General features: G+C 37.3%; 1 protein-coding gene across 1 annotated transcript in view; it reads right to left on the bottom strand.

Annotated features, from left to right (window-relative positions):
• LOC122816231 (piezo-type mechanosensitive ion channel component 2-like) overlaps positions 1-20,365 on the bottom strand; it is a 1,381,906-nt gene that overhangs the window by 472,148 nt on the left and 889,393 nt on the right. The window contains exons 28-29 of the mRNA XM_044088974.1: positions 5,827-5,916; positions 2,380-2,498 (exon numbers count right to left, since the gene is read on the bottom strand). Of these exons, the coding sequence (XP_043944909.1) occupies positions 2,380-2,498; positions 5,827-5,916 (209 nt within the window). The remainder of the gene's footprint in view (positions 1-2,379; positions 2,499-5,826; positions 5,917-20,365) is intronic.

Below are 20,365 nucleotides of genomic sequence, written 5' to 3'. Positions count from 1 at the left end.
CAAAATCCATTTTAATTCAGCTCTTTCTTTAATATTAATAATATCACCCTTCCTAATATTTTTATGTATGACTTCCAAAACTAAAAATCTAAAATCATGTCCATCCACTCTTTCATTCATGTGTTTAGCAACCGCACTATAATTCATACCTTTACGAGCACAGTACAAGTGCTCTTGTATTCTTTCTTGTGGAGTCTGTTGGTCTTGCCTTGACTATTTCAATATTTTGTAGTGGAAAATCCACTTATACCAGCATTTAATGGTTTATCAAAAGTTCACAGAGACCCGTTATATCCTCCCCTTCAGACCGTTAGTTGCTGGAGGTGGGTGGCTCACAGAGCCAATAGCTATATATGTGGAAAAACAATTGAGACCAATACTTAACAATGTAATTCAATTTTAAGAGATAGTAAGCAGTTCCGACAGGATTTTTATGTGTGTGTTAATGAAGATTTGTCCATCAACACTCAATACCTTGTTACACTTGATGTAACTTCTTTGTTTACCATTATTCCTAACCTTGAAGGAATAGAGATGATCAAAACTGTATTGATTCGCAAGAGTACTTATGATATTAGACACATTGAATTTCTTTGTTTTTTGCTGGAAGTGGTGTTAGAATATAATGGCTTCACATTTGATGGAGATTACTACATTCAGACCTCTGGTGTAGCTATGGGCACATCTTGTGCAAATAGCTACGCCAATTTGGTCATGGCAGAATGGGAGGAGGTGTTTATACTTGGATCTGCAATGTGTTGGACATTAATGCATTTCAGTTGTCAGTTTGTAGATGATTTTTACTTTGGGCAGGAGATGAAGTTCAACTTTGGACATTTGTAAACGAGTTGAATAGGAGTAGTACTTTCCTGAATTTCACATTGAAATACTCGACCAATATGATCAAGTTTTTAGATAGTCAGATATTAAGGGATGGTGAGGATAGTTTTTATACCAGATCACACAGGAAGGAATGCTTTCATCTGACGTACTTACACCGTACTTGCATGCACACTCAGCACGTGTTCCGTAACGTGCTAAGAGGGCAAACTTTGAGAACTAGTCGGCTTTCTCAGAAAGCTGAAGATTTTGACAATGGACTAGATCAAATTATGAAAGAATTTTTGAATAGAGGTTATACAGAATGTGAGATATGAGAAGCACAGGAATTAGCTAGAAATGTTAGGGACACTTTAGGGAAACCCTACTTTTCATCTCCCAGACTGGTTCATAAGAAAACCAATATTTCATACCAGAGCATGTTCTTTAGTTTAACATACTACAGTGATAATTATGCTTTAAGGAATTTCATAAATAAACACTGGCATATTTTGCAGACAGATCAAGACATAGCTAGATTAGTTGGTCTGAGACCCAAGTTTGGGTATGGGAATAAGAAATCTTTACGAAATAGACTTTTTTACCCTAGAGGTGAACTAGAAAATGAGAATTATGGTAAGGTACAGGGTACACGTAAATGTAATACATGCCCATTTTGCATGTATATAGATGAATCTCATAGATTTATACACCCTCAAGGTGTAGGGAATTTGTAGTGGAAGCAGGAGCTGATTGTAATACGAGAAATTTAGTCTATCTAGCTCGTTGTTTACTGTGTGGGTCATTTTACGTAGGCAAGACCAACAGACACCTACAAGAAAGAATACGAGACCACTTGTATTGCGCTCATAAAGGTATGAATTATAGTGCGGTTGCTAAACACATTAATGAAAGAGGGGATGGATATGATTTTAGATTTTTAGTTTTGGAAGTCATACATAAAATATTAGGAAGGGTGATATTGTTAATATTACAGAAAGAGCTGAATTAAAATGGATTTTGAGATTAAGGTCACATCAAGAACTAGGTTTGAATGATCATACATCTGTTCAACTTGTCCTTAAAGCACATAAAGTCAGGAGGTAATGTAGTGTTCGTTTTTGGTAAAGTAATCTCTTTGAGTCTTTTGTGTTATTTGAGATACAGGTAACTTGTTTATCATGGGTTTTATAACCACACTCCCCACAGTATTCATTGAGGTGGGTAGGGATCAGTGGGGTAAAACAGCATGGTTTAGTACAGGGGACATTCTCACTGCCTTTCCAAAAGAAGGGTAAAGTGTGGTGGAGGGCAAAAAGTGAAACACAACTCAGCAAAAACATAGAGAGAAAGAAAAGTTTAGTCTAGCCATTGTACAGTTGCAGTAGTAGGATTCCAGCTCTCCTGCAGGCATAGCTATTTTGTCAACTAAGTCTTTTTATACAGTTAAGGCCTTACATTTTGGATAGACTGTTAGCTGTAAGAGAGTTCACTGCCTTCATTAACCATGCATAGTGTACAATGTAGGGGAAGATGAAGTGTATAACTAGTATACTATACCAGATTGTGGGTCTTTGTCTTGCACTGCGGTGACAGATGCCTCATTTGTGCTTTCGGTGTTCTGTGAATCTTGCTTGACAGTCTGAAGTTTCCTCTGTTTCAGTCTTATTCCTTCCATCCTGCATAAATGAAGAATACGATCAGATGGCTTTATGCTGCCAAAGAACTCCAAAGCAAACTGAAATGCTTGCACCCCTAAAAATGATATTTTGGTCCTTCAGTTTTTTTTTTTTTGCTTCTGCATAATGCTTTTTCTAAAACTGCCTAAGACCTATGGCAGATTTTGTCAAACTCCTACATATATATATATATATATATATATAGATATATATATATAGATATAGTCACTTTCGTATGGACTGGTAGGAATATTTATCATGTGACAAATGATTGGGACATTAAACACTTTCTTTGCAGGACATTATAGTGGACTTATGTGACCACAGAGAGTCCACCTACAGCACTGAAGGGCAATGTTTTTGGAAGAGGGTGTTTTAATGTCCATATCCCAATAGATTATTTTGTCATGCTAACAGGATAAAATAACTCATTTGTAGTTGTTGCCTTTAGTTCTTAGAAGTGTTTCTGCTTCTTTCAGGGTACCTGAGCTAAACCTCTGATATGTAATATCTGTTTTTGGACAGCTGCTGACCAAAGCTATCTCTCCAGACCAAATACAGAAGATGTCTCATTTCCAGTAAGATGGCAGCCCTATTTTATACAAACCAGTATAATTGTTAAAAACATGCCTTGACATGATGGGAGCCAAATCCTGAAAATAGTTAAAATGAATGTACCTTCAGTAGACTATTTTATTTTATTTATTTTATTTATCTTTGTTTACTGGATGGGAAAGCTGGCACATGACCCTTTTCAGATGCTAACTCAGGCCATAAGGAAAAGAAACAAACTACTCACAGTGGTAAAAAACATTGATTGCAGGCAGAATTAAAATCACCATAATTACAATGTATAATGCAAGAACACAAGGTTAAATAAAGTGATTCAATCTTAAAGAGTGAACTATTTTAAAATAATCAGTTGTTCAGAAATATTCATAGCATGAATGTATTACTGCTGTATATGTGTGCTTGTGTGTGTGTGTGTGTGTGTGTGTGTGTGTGTGTGTGTGTGTGTGTGTGTGTGTGTGTGTATATATATATATATATATATATATATATATATATATAAATAGATAGATACACATACAGACATATCCATATATATAAAACCACATGGAAACTGATACTTTACGAGCAACAATGTAGCTAGCTGAGATTCATTATCTTTGGAAAAAAAGAATCTCAATCTATAGAAAATTTCATTTAGGACTTCAAATTAATCCAGCACTTATAACTTGCACGGAAATTTATACTTCTTTATTGGAAAGCTTCACACATTGAGATTAAGTTTCTTTTTCCTATGTCTGTGCTACTTTTATGACCTGAAATATCTGCAAACTTTCAGCATGTATGAATATTGGCAGTGGGTCTGTCTTCACATGATATCTAATTCTTCCTAGTACTATAGCAACAGTCTATGAATTAATCTGTACTTGCCTCAGTTATAGGCATATTTTATCTTTTGTCATTATATGGAGCATAATCAGGAATCAGTCGTATTTAACCTTGTTCAGTTCACTATCATTGAATGCTGGAAGTTTTAGACCTAGCACATGCAGAGCCCTTGCATAGCCCTTTGCATACATTTTGTAACTGACATATCATTTGATATTTATATACATTCTTTCATGGAAAAGGTGGCACATTACCTGACATAAAGGATATAAAGTAGGCACATCCAGTCAATGGAATAACTGCACAATTTCCATCATAGCCCTAACCAGTTGCAATTTTGATTACAATAGTGTAATATTTAAGGGTTATAACATGACTGGTTGTCTTGTGTTTCTTAGTATCTGTTGCCATTTTAAATATGGAAAATGACGTCTACTTATCACATCACAGATAAGCTGAGGTACTAATGGATGTGCATAGCCATTGGCAATATTTACACAAAGTGTCTGTACACATTTTGCACTAGCTACCTAGGATGGAAATACAGTACATAAGGAATAACTTAATAACTACCATTAGGAAAAGATATGCTGAACAGGGATGAAAGATGAGACCTTTTCTATTTTAACTTGGGTAAACACCCTACAACATACATTACTGACCCCAGTTCAAGAGAACTGATAATGAACTATGGATAAATAATGCATAAATAAAGCATGTCATGTAAACTGCAGTTACATATGATGAAACTCTTGTAAGGGCAAATGAGCTCATCTATTTAATATCTTCTATTTAAACACTAATTCACGACTGTGTGTGGATATATTGGGATTTACCCATGGATGGTGTGGTTTAATCACAAGGGCGAAGCCAGAGTAATTAAACAAAGCCAATCCTGGGTAAAGCCTGAGTGGTGTATTGCTATTATACAATAACATTATTTAAGAAAAAATCGCTTACCTTTCTTAAATAGTGTGTTTGTATAATGGCGCTTTAGTCTCCTTCTGTGTTGTCTTCTCTTTGTTGACGTACTACACACGAGAATGGGAGATTTGTTCCCTTTGTTGACGTACTACACACGAGTATGGGACATTTGTTCTCTTTGTTGACGTACTACACACGAGTATGGGACATTTGTTCTCTTTGTTGACGTACTACACACGAGTATGGGACATTTGTTCTCTTTGTTGATGTACTACACACGAGTATGGGACATTTGTTCCCATGCCTGCACGGTACATTGGTACAAGAGAAGGAATAGAGAAAAGAGCATCGCTGCCTGGCTCCCTATCTAAATTGTGAGACCTCATAGTACAAGTCCATCAGTCTGGGCACTTCAAAAATAAAATAAAATACAATTCAGACAAATAGCAGTGAATTCTGAAGGTAGCTCTTAGTTTAAATTGTTTACCTAGGTGAGTGGATTCTTTAGCATGCACTGCACAGATGAGTGGGCTGTGTCCACCATATCTCTGTTATTTATATATGCTAACTCTTTGATCACTGTATCTCAGAGTAAGGTGAATATTCAAGGATGCTACAATCACAGACCACTATATATTCCCCTAATTCACACTTGCACTATTGTTGTTCCAAGGATCGCAGCTACTGTCCTTGGACTTTAAACAAACACCTGTGGAATCATGCAAGGAAAAACATTGCATTGTATAATTTGGTCAATCCAAGCATCCACCTCAGTAAACAATATCTCACGTCAATGGTCTGAGATCCCTTCACAGCTGTACCTGTAGTCCATTGTACTTCAATGTTGGAAAACATAACTGAACTGAATAGTCACTACTGGAAGAGGAAATGTTATGCAACTTTATGATAAATTCCCAGGAAATGTAAGGTTGTTGAAAAAGTATTAAATTCATTTAAAAATACATTATATTGATATCTAACAGCTGTATTTAATTGCCACACTTACTGTTTCTTCATGGCTTCTACTGATTTCTTTTCTTGTTCAAGACGCGCGGCCACAATTTTCTTCACTTTTGCTTCAAACAGCTCTGCACCCCTACAGACAAGGAAAGACATATTTTTTTTCAAATATTTTAGGGACAAAGGCAGAAAAGGATTTTGATTAAAAGTTCATTTAATGTTACCATTATCTGATATGTAAATGCTGCCAGTTTAAACTGTCACTTCGTGCATATTGCTACACCCTTCTGTTGACAACCTTTATTAACTGCTGGTGCCAAACTGATAATGAAAGGTCTGAAATGTATCAAGAAGATATGAATACTTGAGGAACATGGATCTGATTTCAGTACCCTACAAAATAAGGATTAGTATGTTTTGAATTGCACCATTTTAACTAGCATGAATGGAATCTGAATCTCATCAAAATAAATATTTTGTTGAACCTACAAAATCAGTTTTGGCTAACTACTATTGCCTTTTCATCAGATTATCCTGGATAGATTACTGGAAAATAACATATGGACTTTTAAACTGTTTCCCACACATTGGAAGCATCTTTCCTGAGTAATACATCAGAACTCTGCAATCTGGGTAGTCAGAACTATTTCATATTCTAATCTAGGCCCTGAATCTTAAAGGTGTTTATCAGTTCTTATAGAATGCCAATCACTGAAAGAATAAAATGTGACCGGAAGCTACTTTCATTGCGTTAATGACATGTGTCTGCAGAAGCACCTTTGCAAAAAGTGGCTTTCTTTTGGAAAGTGGCACCAGAATAGGGGATGCCTTCTCAGATAGTGAGAATGTTTACAAAACATGGAATAGATGGGGGAATCAAAAATGGTGGGGTAGAATAAATAATGAAATCGGATGAGGGCAGGATTGCATGAACTATTTAATCAGCAGCCAGACTAGAATTAAAAAAAAAAATTTAATTCAAAGGGAATGAAAACAAGCAATAAGTCAGTGATGTAAATTACTATTTGGAGAAAGAATGGTTGCCTACCCATTGTATGTTTCCTTGCAGAGGAAATACTTTGTGTGGACCACAGTAGCAGAGATGCGTCATGAGCTAATTAGTCCAATGCAGACTTAGAATGTGCTTGGCTTTGAAACTGCCACTTGTACTATACCACTGTTCTTACTCTGACATCTCTGTGGAACTCCTGCTGTCTCCATCTTCACAGAGACAGTATAACGCACTCTCACCGCTACCCTTTCATCTCCTTTTGTCCTCTCCTTTTTTTTTTTTTTTTTTGCCTCTTCTACAAAGCACTTGTGTAGCTACTATGAATATTTTATTTCCAGTCGATTGCTACAGCTTGACCACTTCATTGGTTTGTCCCCAATCCCCTAATTCATCTTTGACCCTTTGTCTCAGCTCTTACATAATCTGCTCCTCTAAAACCTCATTTCATTACCTTTGTTTTCTTGTTCTTAGCTTTTCTCCCTACTCTAACCATCCACAAGTGATGTGATCACTTTTGGGTAATGGCACCTTTGCTAGAACATGCCTGCCCCCACTCTGTCTTGGATAGGACTGCATCTAGAAGTCTGTCCTTTTCGGTACAGTCTGAGTTCCTCACAGTCCAAGACCTCAAGTCAGCTTTCATTCATTCTCTCCAGTGAAGTTCAGACAGACGCATAGATAGCATGGGATGGGGTGAAGGGGGCAACCACGTTGGGCACAGGTTGTTAGGGGTGCAGTCAGTAGTGTAGTACTGGTATTTATTTCCCATTTGCGATCTGTCAGGACTGAAGCAACACTTCATGGGTGGTATAAGTTGTACCAAGGTGCTTTCTACATTTTCTACAAAATAGAACACATTTTTTACAGAATGGAGAGGAACGGACCTGGCTAATGGCAACTAGGTTGGGAAACAGAAAGGACCTTTTGTTCATCAGCTTAGACTTGAGTAGCACTAGATTGTGTAGTGACACTGGGCACTAGGTAAGCCAGCTATAACTCTTAGTTCAGAATCTCCCAGACTGCACCTGGAAAATTCTGCTCTTCAGTGACAATAACCATCTTCTTCCTGCATTACTCCTTTAATCTCTGCATCCTTCTCCCTTAACAGGTCCCAGAAGAGACATCTTACATTGATTCACCAATAGTTTCCTCTTCCTCTACTATAATTAACAGGTCACTTGCCACAAATTCTGTTTCTGAATCATCCGTTGTTCTCTTCATGGTGTGGTAGTCCTTCTCCTCTCCTGACCTCAGTTCCTCTCCTGAACTCAGATTTGATGCCCTCCTTTATTTATATAGGTCACTACTCCATCTCCATCCACTCTCCTCCCCTCCCTTTTCTGTCACTCCTGAACAATCTCTATGTCCTACATTTCCTTGTTGCTAGCCCAAATTTCTATAATACCAGGAATAGTCGCACTCCCATCCTGCATCACTGACTGCAGTTCCCTCATCTTACCCAGGCCTTACATTACACCATAATACTACCCATCCTACCCAGGCCTTACATTACACCATAATACTACCCATCCTACCCAGGCCTTACATTACACTATAATACTACCCATCCTACCCAGGCCTTACATTACACCATAATACTACCCATCCTACCCAGGCCTTACATTACACCATAATACTACCCATCCTACCCAGGCCTTACATTACACCATAATACTACCCATCCTACCCAGGCCTTACATTACACCATAATACTACCCATCCTACCCAGGCCTTACATTACACCATAATACTACCCATCCTACTCAGGCCTTACATTACACCATAATACTACCCATCCTACCCAGGCCTTACATTACACTATAATACTACCCATCCTACCCAGGCCTTACATTACACCATAATACTACCCACATTACACTATTATACTACCCATCTGTGCCCTGAGTCACTCATATGTATTTCTTTGCTACTTACTGCATCATTTTCCCTACTTCTACAGCCTGTACACCTACTTCCCATCTTCTGTGTCTGTGCTATATGTATAAAAACAAAAAACAAAAAGTAAAATAAAATAAATCCCTCTACACCACAAAGCTGAAATTCATACAAGTTCCTGTCTGAGATATATAGTTTCCCAGGTGCCTCCAACTTTTCACCATTCACTGGCCTATTCTCCTAATGTATAGCCTATCTTCTTGCCTTCGAATCACCATTTTCCAAATCCTTTTCCTAATTCCCTCTCCCCATACATCTTAGTTTAAAAGTAGAATTATTTATATGTATCCTTGTGCAGTTCTGATCTCTGCTCTTGTTTGATAATTTGTGTCTCGTATAGAATTTTGAAGTCTATAGTCCGTTTTAAGACACTAAATTAGGTGCAGAAAATTTGAGTAAGAAAAAGCAGTCTGGCTGTACAGATCTAATTATGTGTTGCACATCAGCAGGGTTAAGAAGAGCTCAGCATAGTGGCTCGAGAGGCTGTTATTGAGCAGAAAGGTATTATAAGAGCAGGGCTGCAGAAAACTTTTTTATTGATCAAGATGCTTTAAAAGGCGCAAGCAATGTACACTAATGGCTCTTGCTCCCTTCTCTAGTCATACATTTTTATATATTAGAAGTCTTCTTCAGTTAAAAGTTACACAAAACAGCACCCAACATACTTACTGCTGTCCTTTTATAAATTAAATTGAAAATGTCTGAGAAACAAAAAACGTGTTTTATGAATACAGTCTATAGCTAACTTCTATTCTGCATCGCAATTTCTTCTTTTTCTGCCTTTAAGATTTTTTTTCATTTATAACAATAGTATTTGGCAGTTTGAAGCCTTCATTTTGTAAATTTTAATGAAAAATATCTACCTGAGTCTTAACAGGCCTGACACACCTGTCACTGTTCTAATTCCTGTTTTTTTCTCATATTTTTTCTCCATTGTTCCCCAACGGGAAATACCACTCAGGTAGTCATCATTTTTTTCTAGCTAATTCTATCCCTCAATCTGCAGTGACAGCCTTGTGCATGTGAGGATTTAGCAAATCTGGACCCGATCCTTTGCATGTAGGTATCGCTTGGCTACAGCATTTATATTGCAATGTGGGTACTCACAGTCTACCCTGCTGGCACTCAGTGTCACACCTAGCCTCTGCTAGGTGTCTGTCTTGCCTCATGTTGCGCTGCCATCCCTCCCACAGGATGGGTGAGTTAGTGGTGGAGACTCACTGTCATCCTTCCTATTTGGCTACTTCAGCACCCAGCCTACTGAACAGACTATTCAGGTCTTCCAGGCAGTTAATGCAGAGGATTAAGGCAATGAGCAATTAACAAGCTGCTTCTTGTTGTCTAGGGTATAGAGTTTGATTCCTTCTACCTCCCTTTGTCTGTTTGTCTATTGTGTGAATCTGAGGAAGCCACTTAACCAGACAGTGTTCCCAGGCCGCCTCTGAAAATGAAATCATGTATTGTGAGCTTACACAGTTAACAAATGTATAAAAATAAAAGTATACATATACTGTGTATATCCCTCTAGACTACAGTGCTGACAATTCACTCTTATTCCTATCTGAAATTTACATTTTGGCTCACAGGCTTCCAATGGACAAATAGTTTATTAAAAACACACAAGCTTTCACACCAATGTGCTTTTTCAAATGATATCTATGGCTCCACAAGTCAAAACTTAACCAAGTGTGGCTTCATTGCATGTCATCGTTAGTTTCAACTTTTATGCATTTCTTTGTCACTTCTAGGGAAAGCTTATGGCTTGTTATGTTTTAGTTCTTCAGGTTTTCTATAAAATAGTGGCAAAGAATGCTAAAGGCTGGGACTGAATCTTAGTGGGAACTGCATCCTAATTTCATACATTCAAAATAATTTTAAAATGAAAACAGCCTTATAGCTAATTAATTGAGTAATCATGCATGGCTATATGGCTGTGTGTGTGTGTGTGTGTGTGTGTGTGTGTGTGTGTGTGTGTGTGTGTGTGTGTGTGTGTGTGTGTGTGTGTGTATATACATATACCATTCTGTCTGATTCATGTTTTAAGACTAAGAGAAGGGGCACTCTTATTCTATGAAAAAATACTTATACTATGTCAAGAATTATAAATACAATTTCAGATAAAGATGGGATGCTAAGCATGGTTATTTTGGAAATCAATAGGAAGTATTATACTTTGATTAATACATACTGGATACCAGGACTGAGTCCTAAATATGTTGACAAATATCTGGACCTGATTACTTTAAATGCAAAAGGGGAAATTACAGCAACAGGTTATTGTAACTGCCTATTATCAGGCAATGATACTTCTAAAAATGGTAAAACTAACATCTCAAGCCAAGAAGTTAAATGACTTTACAAACCAGGTGAACCTTAAATATATACATGGTCTAAAAAAATTATTCCTTATTCTATACTCACTATTCATATTGGTTTTGTACACAAACACTGATAAGGTATTTCTATCAAATAATATAAACTCTAAAATAAGTGATGTATCTATAATGACTTGTCGACATCTGGACCATAATGCTGCAAACTTTACATTAACTACACATATAAATGATTTAAGAATTCCTCAGTGAATTCCTGCTTACATAACTAAGTTAAATGACTTTAGGGAATGGATAATGAAAGAAATAGACATGTTTATGGAAACAAATGATAATGGTGAAGTGACTGATACTATGCTATGGGACACCTTTAAAGTTTATATATATGGTAGAATAAAATCTTGGTACCTTAAAAAAAGGAGAGTGGGACAAAGAACTTTTAGACTTTCAAAAAAACATAGACAAGATAAAAATGGACACAAAACCAAATAACAAAGTACCACATAACAAAATTACTAAGTTAAATCAAAAATATTTAGACGTTCTGAATCATAATGTAGCCATAAACCTGGAAAAATTAAATTACAATATTATGCTATAAATCCCAAATATCTACATAAAATAGCAGTAAGAGCCAAAAAAATAAACAATCAAAATCTTATTAATGAGATTAAATATAAAAGTGATAGTACAGTTAAGAGTACATCTAACTTAATGGGCATATTAGAAGTGTTCAAAAACTACTATAAAGATATAAATAATACACCACTTTTGGAGACAGATAATGTAATAAATACTTTTATTCAAAAAATATAACTACTAAGGTGTCAGTGCAACAAAATATCATATTAAATAAACAAATAACACTAGCAGAAGTAAAAGAGCAAATAAAAAATGTAAAAGATAATAAAGCTCCAGGACTGGATGGAATAATTCTTGAACTATATAAGATTTTTTCCTGAATATATAATAAAGAAAATGATGAGTGCCTTTACTATGGTTAAGGAAAAATGCATAACACCTCCATCATGGAAATACTCAATTATCTCCCCCATATCAAAACAAGGTAAGGGCCCCAAATCTTGCGATTCATATAAGACAAATTTCATGACAATATTAGCTAATAGGATAAAGAAAATATTACCTAATTTAATACATAATGATCAGACAGGGTTCATTCATCATAGAAAAGTGCAAGATAACATTATTAAATTACTATCATTAATAGACATAGCATGCAAATACATAAAAAACGATATCAGCCTAGACATAGAAAAGGCTTTTGATTTTATTAATTGGCCTTATCTACAAAGAATGCTCATTGGTTTTGAACTCCCCTTAGATTATGTCAACTTATTAATGAAAATATATAGTGGGGCACAAGCTTATGTGAAAATCGGATCATGCCTATCCTCACCACTAGGAATCCTCAAGGGAACTAGACAAGGTTGTCCTTTGTCACCATTATCGTTTGCTCTTTCAATGGAACCTTCTGATACATATATCAGGAACAAGCAAAACATAAAAGGCATTCAAATTAATAAGGACTATTGTCCTAAGATACACTTATTTGCTGATGATATGTTGTTAATGCTGGGTGATATTGATGGTTCTTTGTAGGATGTTATAAATACCTTAAGCAAGTGTGAAAGAACTTCAGGGCTTAAATTTAATCATAATAAATCCAAAACATTACTAATTAACAAAAAGATCAACAAAAACCTAAGAGATAATAGCCTGTTTAATTGTGAGAATGATACATTAGAATATGTAGGTGTCAGTATAAAGAGTACATGGAAAGAGTCTGTTAAACTAAACTACAATAATTTAATAACCACCATTAGTGAACTAATCAAAAGATGGAATAAAATGTTCTTCACAATGGAAGATAGGCTCTCTTTAATTAAAATGATAATTTTACCTAAAATTATGTTTTATATACAGACATTGATACTACCCCCCTCCCAAAAACTTATTTAAAAAATTAGATTCCATGCTACTTACATTTTTATGGTTCCCCTTAAAACCTAGGATTGCATATAAATGGCACATTAGAGCTCGGAACAGTAATGGGATAGCATTCCCTAGCTTAGATCTTTATTCCAAATCAGTTATAATTAATCTAATATTACATTGGATCACACCCACCTATATATTTGGCTGGGAAACAATACATAAGATTCATATAACTGATGTCAGAACTATAGAAAATCAATTTAAGGAACAACATGGAATAAGTAGAGTTCATTGGCTTTTACGTGAATTTTGTTTATTTAATAAGAAGTTTGATCATTTTTCTTATGGCATTAATCAAATATTTAATAACTTTAAAAATATAATTAATTTTAACTACAACATTAAACAATTTCTATTTCTTATATTCTCTGTAGCATACTCCCAATTGCCTAGATTCTGTCAACATCAATGTGATGCAAAAATTAAAGGAAAATAACTTGATACTCTAGCATCTGTTTATTGAAAATAAGAGTATTAAACCATTAAACTCTCTTTTATGTAGTTTTGATAATAGTCAAGACAATTGGTTGTTTAAACACTCATTATGGCAGTTTATATAAAACAAAATGAGAGTATCAATCAACCTAGAGACTGAATATATACCTAGTGTGATTCAGCTTTTTATTAGGTATCTTGAAAAGACAGATAATCAAAAAATAAGTACCTATCTATAAGATACTATGATAAGACACTCTAAAGTTCGACTCAGATTTTTGGAATTACTATGTAAAGATTAATGGAGAACAAATATCTGATGAATCCAAAAATTTGTTATTGAATTCTACGTATGGTACCTCTTTTTCATTATATTGGAGATTGTATACATGGAAATAATAAGTATTATATTTAAATATATAAATATTATAAATATATTATATATTATATTTATATATTTATATTATATTTATATTAAGTATAATATAATATTATAACATTTAAATAAATTATTTATAATAATTAATAAGCTTCCAGAAGATAACACATAGTGGAAAGACAGAACTACTTTGAGATGGAGGGACATTATGATAATAGTAATAGATAAAGTGAAATGGCAATTCAATTTTTAACATAAGAACTATACAAGCCTACTTTCGTATACAACTTTTTTCGTAAAAAGTGGTCCTGAAGTTAAAGCTGCTGTTTCAGTTCTGAATAAGTCACCCAACCATGTCTGTTACTTGCCTTCTAATAAACAGTATCTCATTGGACTGCATTTCACTGAGATGAGTCAGTTGTTGATCTACACAAAAAAATTAATATTGTCTGGTTCCAGGTACATTTTTCATGACACTGTTGGAGCTCTCAGGTGACAATAAGATAGTTGTTTTATAAGTAATATAGCAGTAGCTGTAATACCACACACAGCCATAATGCACTGCTGAAGACCTCAAAGCACAGAGTTATAGACAGAGATCTACATCACATAAAACTCATTGTTGTCAAAGTAATTGACTGTTTAGAATATTATAATCAGGACTGTGAGTCTGCTATGAGAATGCAAGGTTAGGAGCAACATTAACTCAGTAGTTTTTACTGATTGCAAAATAAATGCCATAGAGGATACTCAATCATTAATAATGAATGAAGATAACAGGTGAGCATGCAAACATTGCAGTCTTTGTATGTTACTGGAGTAGAGAGTGCATATATTACCAGCAATAAAATAATGGAATGCCACACTATTAGTAATAAAGGACTTTGCCAAACACATAACATTAGTAAGTATAACACAGCTTAGCAAATTACTTCCTCATTGATGAGACAGGTGGCACCATACACAATGGCCTCAAATAGGATTTCAGAACAAACTCTCATTATCAGAGGCTAGTTAAAGAGAGAAGGAGGAAGAGGGCATTAAGTTTGATGTCTCACCCTCCTTACTAAAACCTTCTGTTGATGACAATGAAATGAGATGCACTTAGAAGTACAAGTAGAAATGTACATGTGTGTTGTAAATTTCACTCCTAGAATGTATGTGTGCTGTGCAGATATCACTCTGTATGGATGTCACTCTGGGAATTCATGTGTGCTGTGTATATGTCACTCTGGGAATGCATGTATGCTGTGTGGCTATCACTCTGGGAATGCATGCTGGATATCACTATGGCAATATGTGTGCTGTGAAGAAATCACTCTGTGGAATGCATGTGTGCTGCACAGATGTCACTCTGGGAATTCATGTGTGCTGTGTATATGTCACTCTGGGAATGCATGTATGCTGTGTGGCTATCACTCTGGGAATGCATGCTGGATATCACTATGGCAATCTGTGTGCTGTGAAGAAATCACTCTGTGGAATGCATGTGTGCTGCACAGATGTCACTCTGGGAATGCATATGTGCTGTGTACATGTCACTCTGGGAATACATGTGTACAATGCAGATACCATGCTCTGGGAGTGTATGTGTGCTGTGTGGATATCACTCATGGAACGGATGTGTGCTGTGTGGATGTCACTCTGGAAATACATATGTGTTGTACAGATGTCACCATGGAAATACATTTATACTGTGCTGATGTCACTCTGGAAATGCATTTCTGGCATGCCTATGTCACTCTAGCAATGAATGTGTGCTGTGCGGATATCACTCTGGGAATTTGTGTGCTGTGTGGATTTCACTCTGGAAATACATGCGTGCTCTGCAGATGTCACTCTGGAAATTCATGTGGGTGGGGGAGATGTCACTGTGGAAATACATGTATACTGTGCTGAAGTCACTTTGGAAATGCATGTGTGCTGTGCAGAAGTCACTCTAGGAATGTATGTGTGCTGTGCGGATTTCATTCTGGAAATGCATGTGTGCAGTGCAGACGTTACTCTAGAAATGCATGTGTGCTGTGCAGATATCACTCTGAGAATGTATGTGTGCTGTGCGGATGTCACTCAGGAAATGTTAGAGTGCTGTGTAGATGTCACAGTGGGAATGCATGTGTGCTGTGTGGATATGACTGTGGAAATACATGTGTGCTGTGCAGATGTCACTCTGGGAATGCATGTAATGCATGTGTGTTGTGCAGATATCACTATGGAAATATATGTGTACTGTGAAAATGACACTCTGGAAATGCATGTGTGCTCTGCAGACGTGACTGTGGAAATACATGTATGCTGTGCAGATGTCACTCGACAAATGCATTTGGCTGTGCAGATGTCACTGTGGGAATGCATGTGTGCTGTACAAATGTCACTCTAGGATTGTGTGCATGCTGTGCAGATGTCACTCTTGGAATGCTTGTGTGCTGTGCAGATACCACACTCTGGGAATGTATGCTTGCTGTGTGGATATCACTCTGGGTATGAATGTGTGCTGTGTGGATATCACTCTGGGAATCTATGTGTGTTGTGCAGATGTCACTCTATGAATGCATGTGTGCTGTGCAGATACCACAGTCTGGGAATGTATGTGTGCTGTGTGGATATCACTCTCAGAATGAACATGTGCTGTGGTGATGTCAAACTGGGAATGCATGTGTGCTGTGCTACTGACACTTGGAAGTACATGTGTGCTGTGCAGATATCAGTCTGGGAAAGCATGTGTGTTGTGCAGATGTCACTCTGGGAATGTACATTTGCTGTGTGGATATCACCCTGTGGAATGCAGTCATGCTGGGCAGATATCGCTCTGGAAATGTATGTGTGCCATGCAGATGCCACTCTGGCTATGCATGAGTGCTGTGCGGATGTCACACTTGGAATGCTTGTGTGCTGTGCAGATACCACACTCTGGGATTGTATGTGTGCTGTGTGGCTATCACTCTGGGTATGAATCTGTGCTGTGTGGATATCACTCTGGCAATGTATGTGTGCTGTGCAGATATCACGCTCGAAATGCATGTGTTCTATGCAGATGTCACTCTAGGAATGCATATGTGCTGTGCGGATATCACTCTTGAAATCTATGTGCTGTGTACATGTCACTCTGGGAATGCATTTGTGCTGTGAAGATACCACACTCTGGGAATGTATGTGTGCTTTGGGAATTCATGTGTGTTGTGTTGATGCCACTTGGAAATGCATGTGTGCTGTGCAGATGTCAGTCTGGGAATGCATGTGTGTTGTGCAGATGTCACTCTGGAAATGCATATGTGCTGTGTAGATATCACCCTGTGGAATGCATGTGTGCTCTGCAGATGTCACTCTGGAAGTGAATGTGTGCCATACAGATGTCATACTGGGAATGTATGTGTGCTATGCAGGTGCCACTGTGGGAATGCATGTGTGCTGTGCAGATGTCATAGGTTCATAGGTTCATAGATTAGTACTAAGCTAACTGCCCTTGCGAGTCATTGAAAGCCTAGCCAATTATCCCTTGTGAGATTCAAACCCTGCATCTTGTGTTTGTAAGGCAAACACCTTAACCATTAGGCCACGCTCCCAACCCACTGTGGAAATACATGTATGCTGTGCCAATATCATTTTGGAAAGGCATGTCTGCTGTGCAGATGTCACACTGGGAATACATGTATGTTATGCAGATGTCTCTGGGAATGCTTGTGTTCTGTGAGGTAATCACCATGGGAATCTATTTGTGCTGTGCAGTTGTCATTCTGGGATTTCACATGTGCTGTGTGGATATCACTCTGGAAATGCCATGTGAGCTGTGCAAATATCACTCTGGGAATGTATGTGTGCTCTGCAGATGTTACTCTGAAAATGTATGTGTGCTGTGCAGATTTCATTTTGGAAATGTATGCATATTTTGCAACTGTCACTCTGGAAATGCATTTGCGCCATGCCTATGTCACTCTAGGAATATGTGTGTGCTGTGGGAATATCAATCTGGGAATTTGAGTGCTGTGTGGATATACTCTGGGAATGAATGTGTGCTGTGCTCAAGTCACTCTGGAAAAGTATGTGTCCTGTGCAGATGTCACTTTAGGATTGCATGTGTGTCACTCTTGGAATGTCTGTGTGTTGTGCAGATAGAATGGATTCTATGTGTACTGTGTGGATATCACTCTGGGAATGAATGTGTGCTGTGTGGATATTACTCTGGGAATGTGTGTGTGCTGTGTGGATGTCATATTGTGAATGCATGTGTGCTGTGGGGATATCACTCTGGGAATCTGTGTGCTCTGTACATGTTACTCTGGGAATGCATGTATGATGTGCAAATATCACACTCTGAAATGTATGTCTGCTGTGTGGATATCACTCTGGAAATTAGCATGTGCTGTGCAGATGTCACTCTGGAAATATACTAGTGCTGTGCAGATTTCACACTGGGAATGCATATGTGCTGTACGGATGACACTTGGAAATACATGTGCTGTGCAGATGTCAGTCTGGGAATGCATGTGTGTTGTGTAGATGTTACCCTGGAAATGCATATGTGCTGTATGGATATCACCCTTTGGAATTAATTTGTGCTCTGCAGATGTCACTCTGGAAATGCATGTGTGCTTTGCAGATGTCACTGTGGAATTACATGTATGCTGTGCCAGTGTCACTTTGTAAAGGCATGTGTGCTGTGCAGATGTCTCTCTGGAAATGTATAAGTGCTGTGTGGATAACACTTTGGAAATACATATGTGCTAAGCAGATGTCAGTCTGCGAAGGCATGCGTGTTGTGCAGATGTTACTCTGGAAATGCATATGTCCTGTGAGATATCTCCCTGTGGAATGCACGCATGCTGTGCATATGTCACTCTGGAAATGTATGTGTGCCATGCAGATGTCACACTGGGAAGGCATGTGTGTTGTGCAGATGTCACTCTGGCAATGTATGTGTGCTGTGCAGATAAATTTCTGGAAATGCATGTGTGCTGTGTAGATGTCACTCTGGCAATGTATGTGTGCTGTGCAGATAACATTCTGGAAATGCATGTGTGCTGTACAGATGTCACCTTAGCAATGCGTGTGTGCTGTGCAGATGTCACTCTTGGAATGCATATGTGCTGTGCTGATATTTTTATTTATTTTACATTTGTTAACCGGGTAGCGTTCAAGTGGGCCTTGGAGATGTTTTCAGCGGAGACCCTGGGAGAAAAGCTTCACACACAACAGTGTCCAATAATAGTACAAAATCATAATAACAAAATCGTGAAACATAAAAACAAAATTACATACATACTGTATGATAACACACTTAATACAAAATTATACATGTATATTCCAGAAGACCAGAGATAAAATTAGTCAAACATTATGCTGTAAACAGCATTGTAGATAATGAATACAAATGAATGAAACTGATTGACAGAGAAACATTTATGGTGACATCAGTTATAGCACATTTAAAGCATACATTGTTTACAATGTAGCTACAAAGTCTAAAATGGGCTAGAACCAGAGTTAAAGTTCTTTTGAGAGAGGAATAGAGAAAAGTAATTAGGGAGGGAGGCTTGATTATCCAGGAGAACAGCAAGAGCAGATCCAGCTGTATTTGAGATGTTCTCTAGTTTTTGTTTTAAAGGAAGAGTAGTTGGGAGTGTTTTGAATGTGTTAGGGGAGAGCATTCCAGGCCTTAGCTATTTTATTAGAGTAGAGGCAGTCACCATAGTAGTTGTGCGACTGGGTTATTTTTAGCGACAGTCTGTCTGAAGATCTAAGAGATCTTGTATTAACTGAAGGTTGAACTAGGGAGGATAGTGAAGGGTATAGGTTGGGGTTGTGAATGATCTGGTATGTAAAGGTAAGATGGTTTAGTGTTAGCAGACTGGGAAGCTCAAGCCAATTCAGTTGTTGGAGAGTAGAGCAGTGATGAGATTTATGGGGATGATTGCTGGCAAATTTTGCAATTTTATTATAGCAGGATGATAGGTTGTTTAGGTGAGTTTTGTGCAGGTTTGTAAATATGTGTGAGCAGTAGAGTAGGAGTAGATAGAAGTTGGGATATAGCAGTGACTAGTCTGGCTTGGTTTGTCAGGAAAGGATTTACACGGTAGAGAGCTCCAAGTTTGGCATGGACTTTTTTGATTGCCAGGGAAATGTGAATATCAAATTTCAGCCTGTCATCTATAGTTACACCTAGGAGTTTGGTATGGTTTGTGGGTTCAACTGTGGTTCCATTGGTGGAATGAATAATGAGAGATGGAGAGTGGTTACTGGATGGTTTGTTGGTGAAAATCATTAGTTTTGTCTTATTAGGGTTTAGAATGAGCTGGTGGCTGGATAAGTAGGTTTCTATTTCTGAAATGATTTTTGAGTCTTATCTTGAAGTTCTTGAAGGGTTGGGGCAGAGCAGATAAGGGATGTATCATTTGCGCATTGTATGATTGCAGTGAGGTGGGTTGCTGAGTTTATACTATTAGTAAATAGGATAAAA

The sequence above is a fragment of the Protopterus annectens genome, chromosome 12.part0, assembly GCF_019279795.1.
Source record: "Protopterus annectens isolate FY-2018-M chromosome 12.part0, PAN1.0, whole genome shotgun sequence".
Classification (NCBI taxonomy): domain Eukaryota; kingdom Metazoa; phylum Chordata; order Ceratodontiformes; family Protopteridae; genus Protopterus; species Protopterus annectens.
The sequence above is the reverse complement of the archived record's forward strand: the minus strand, read 5'-3'. Positions and strand labels throughout refer to the sequence as shown.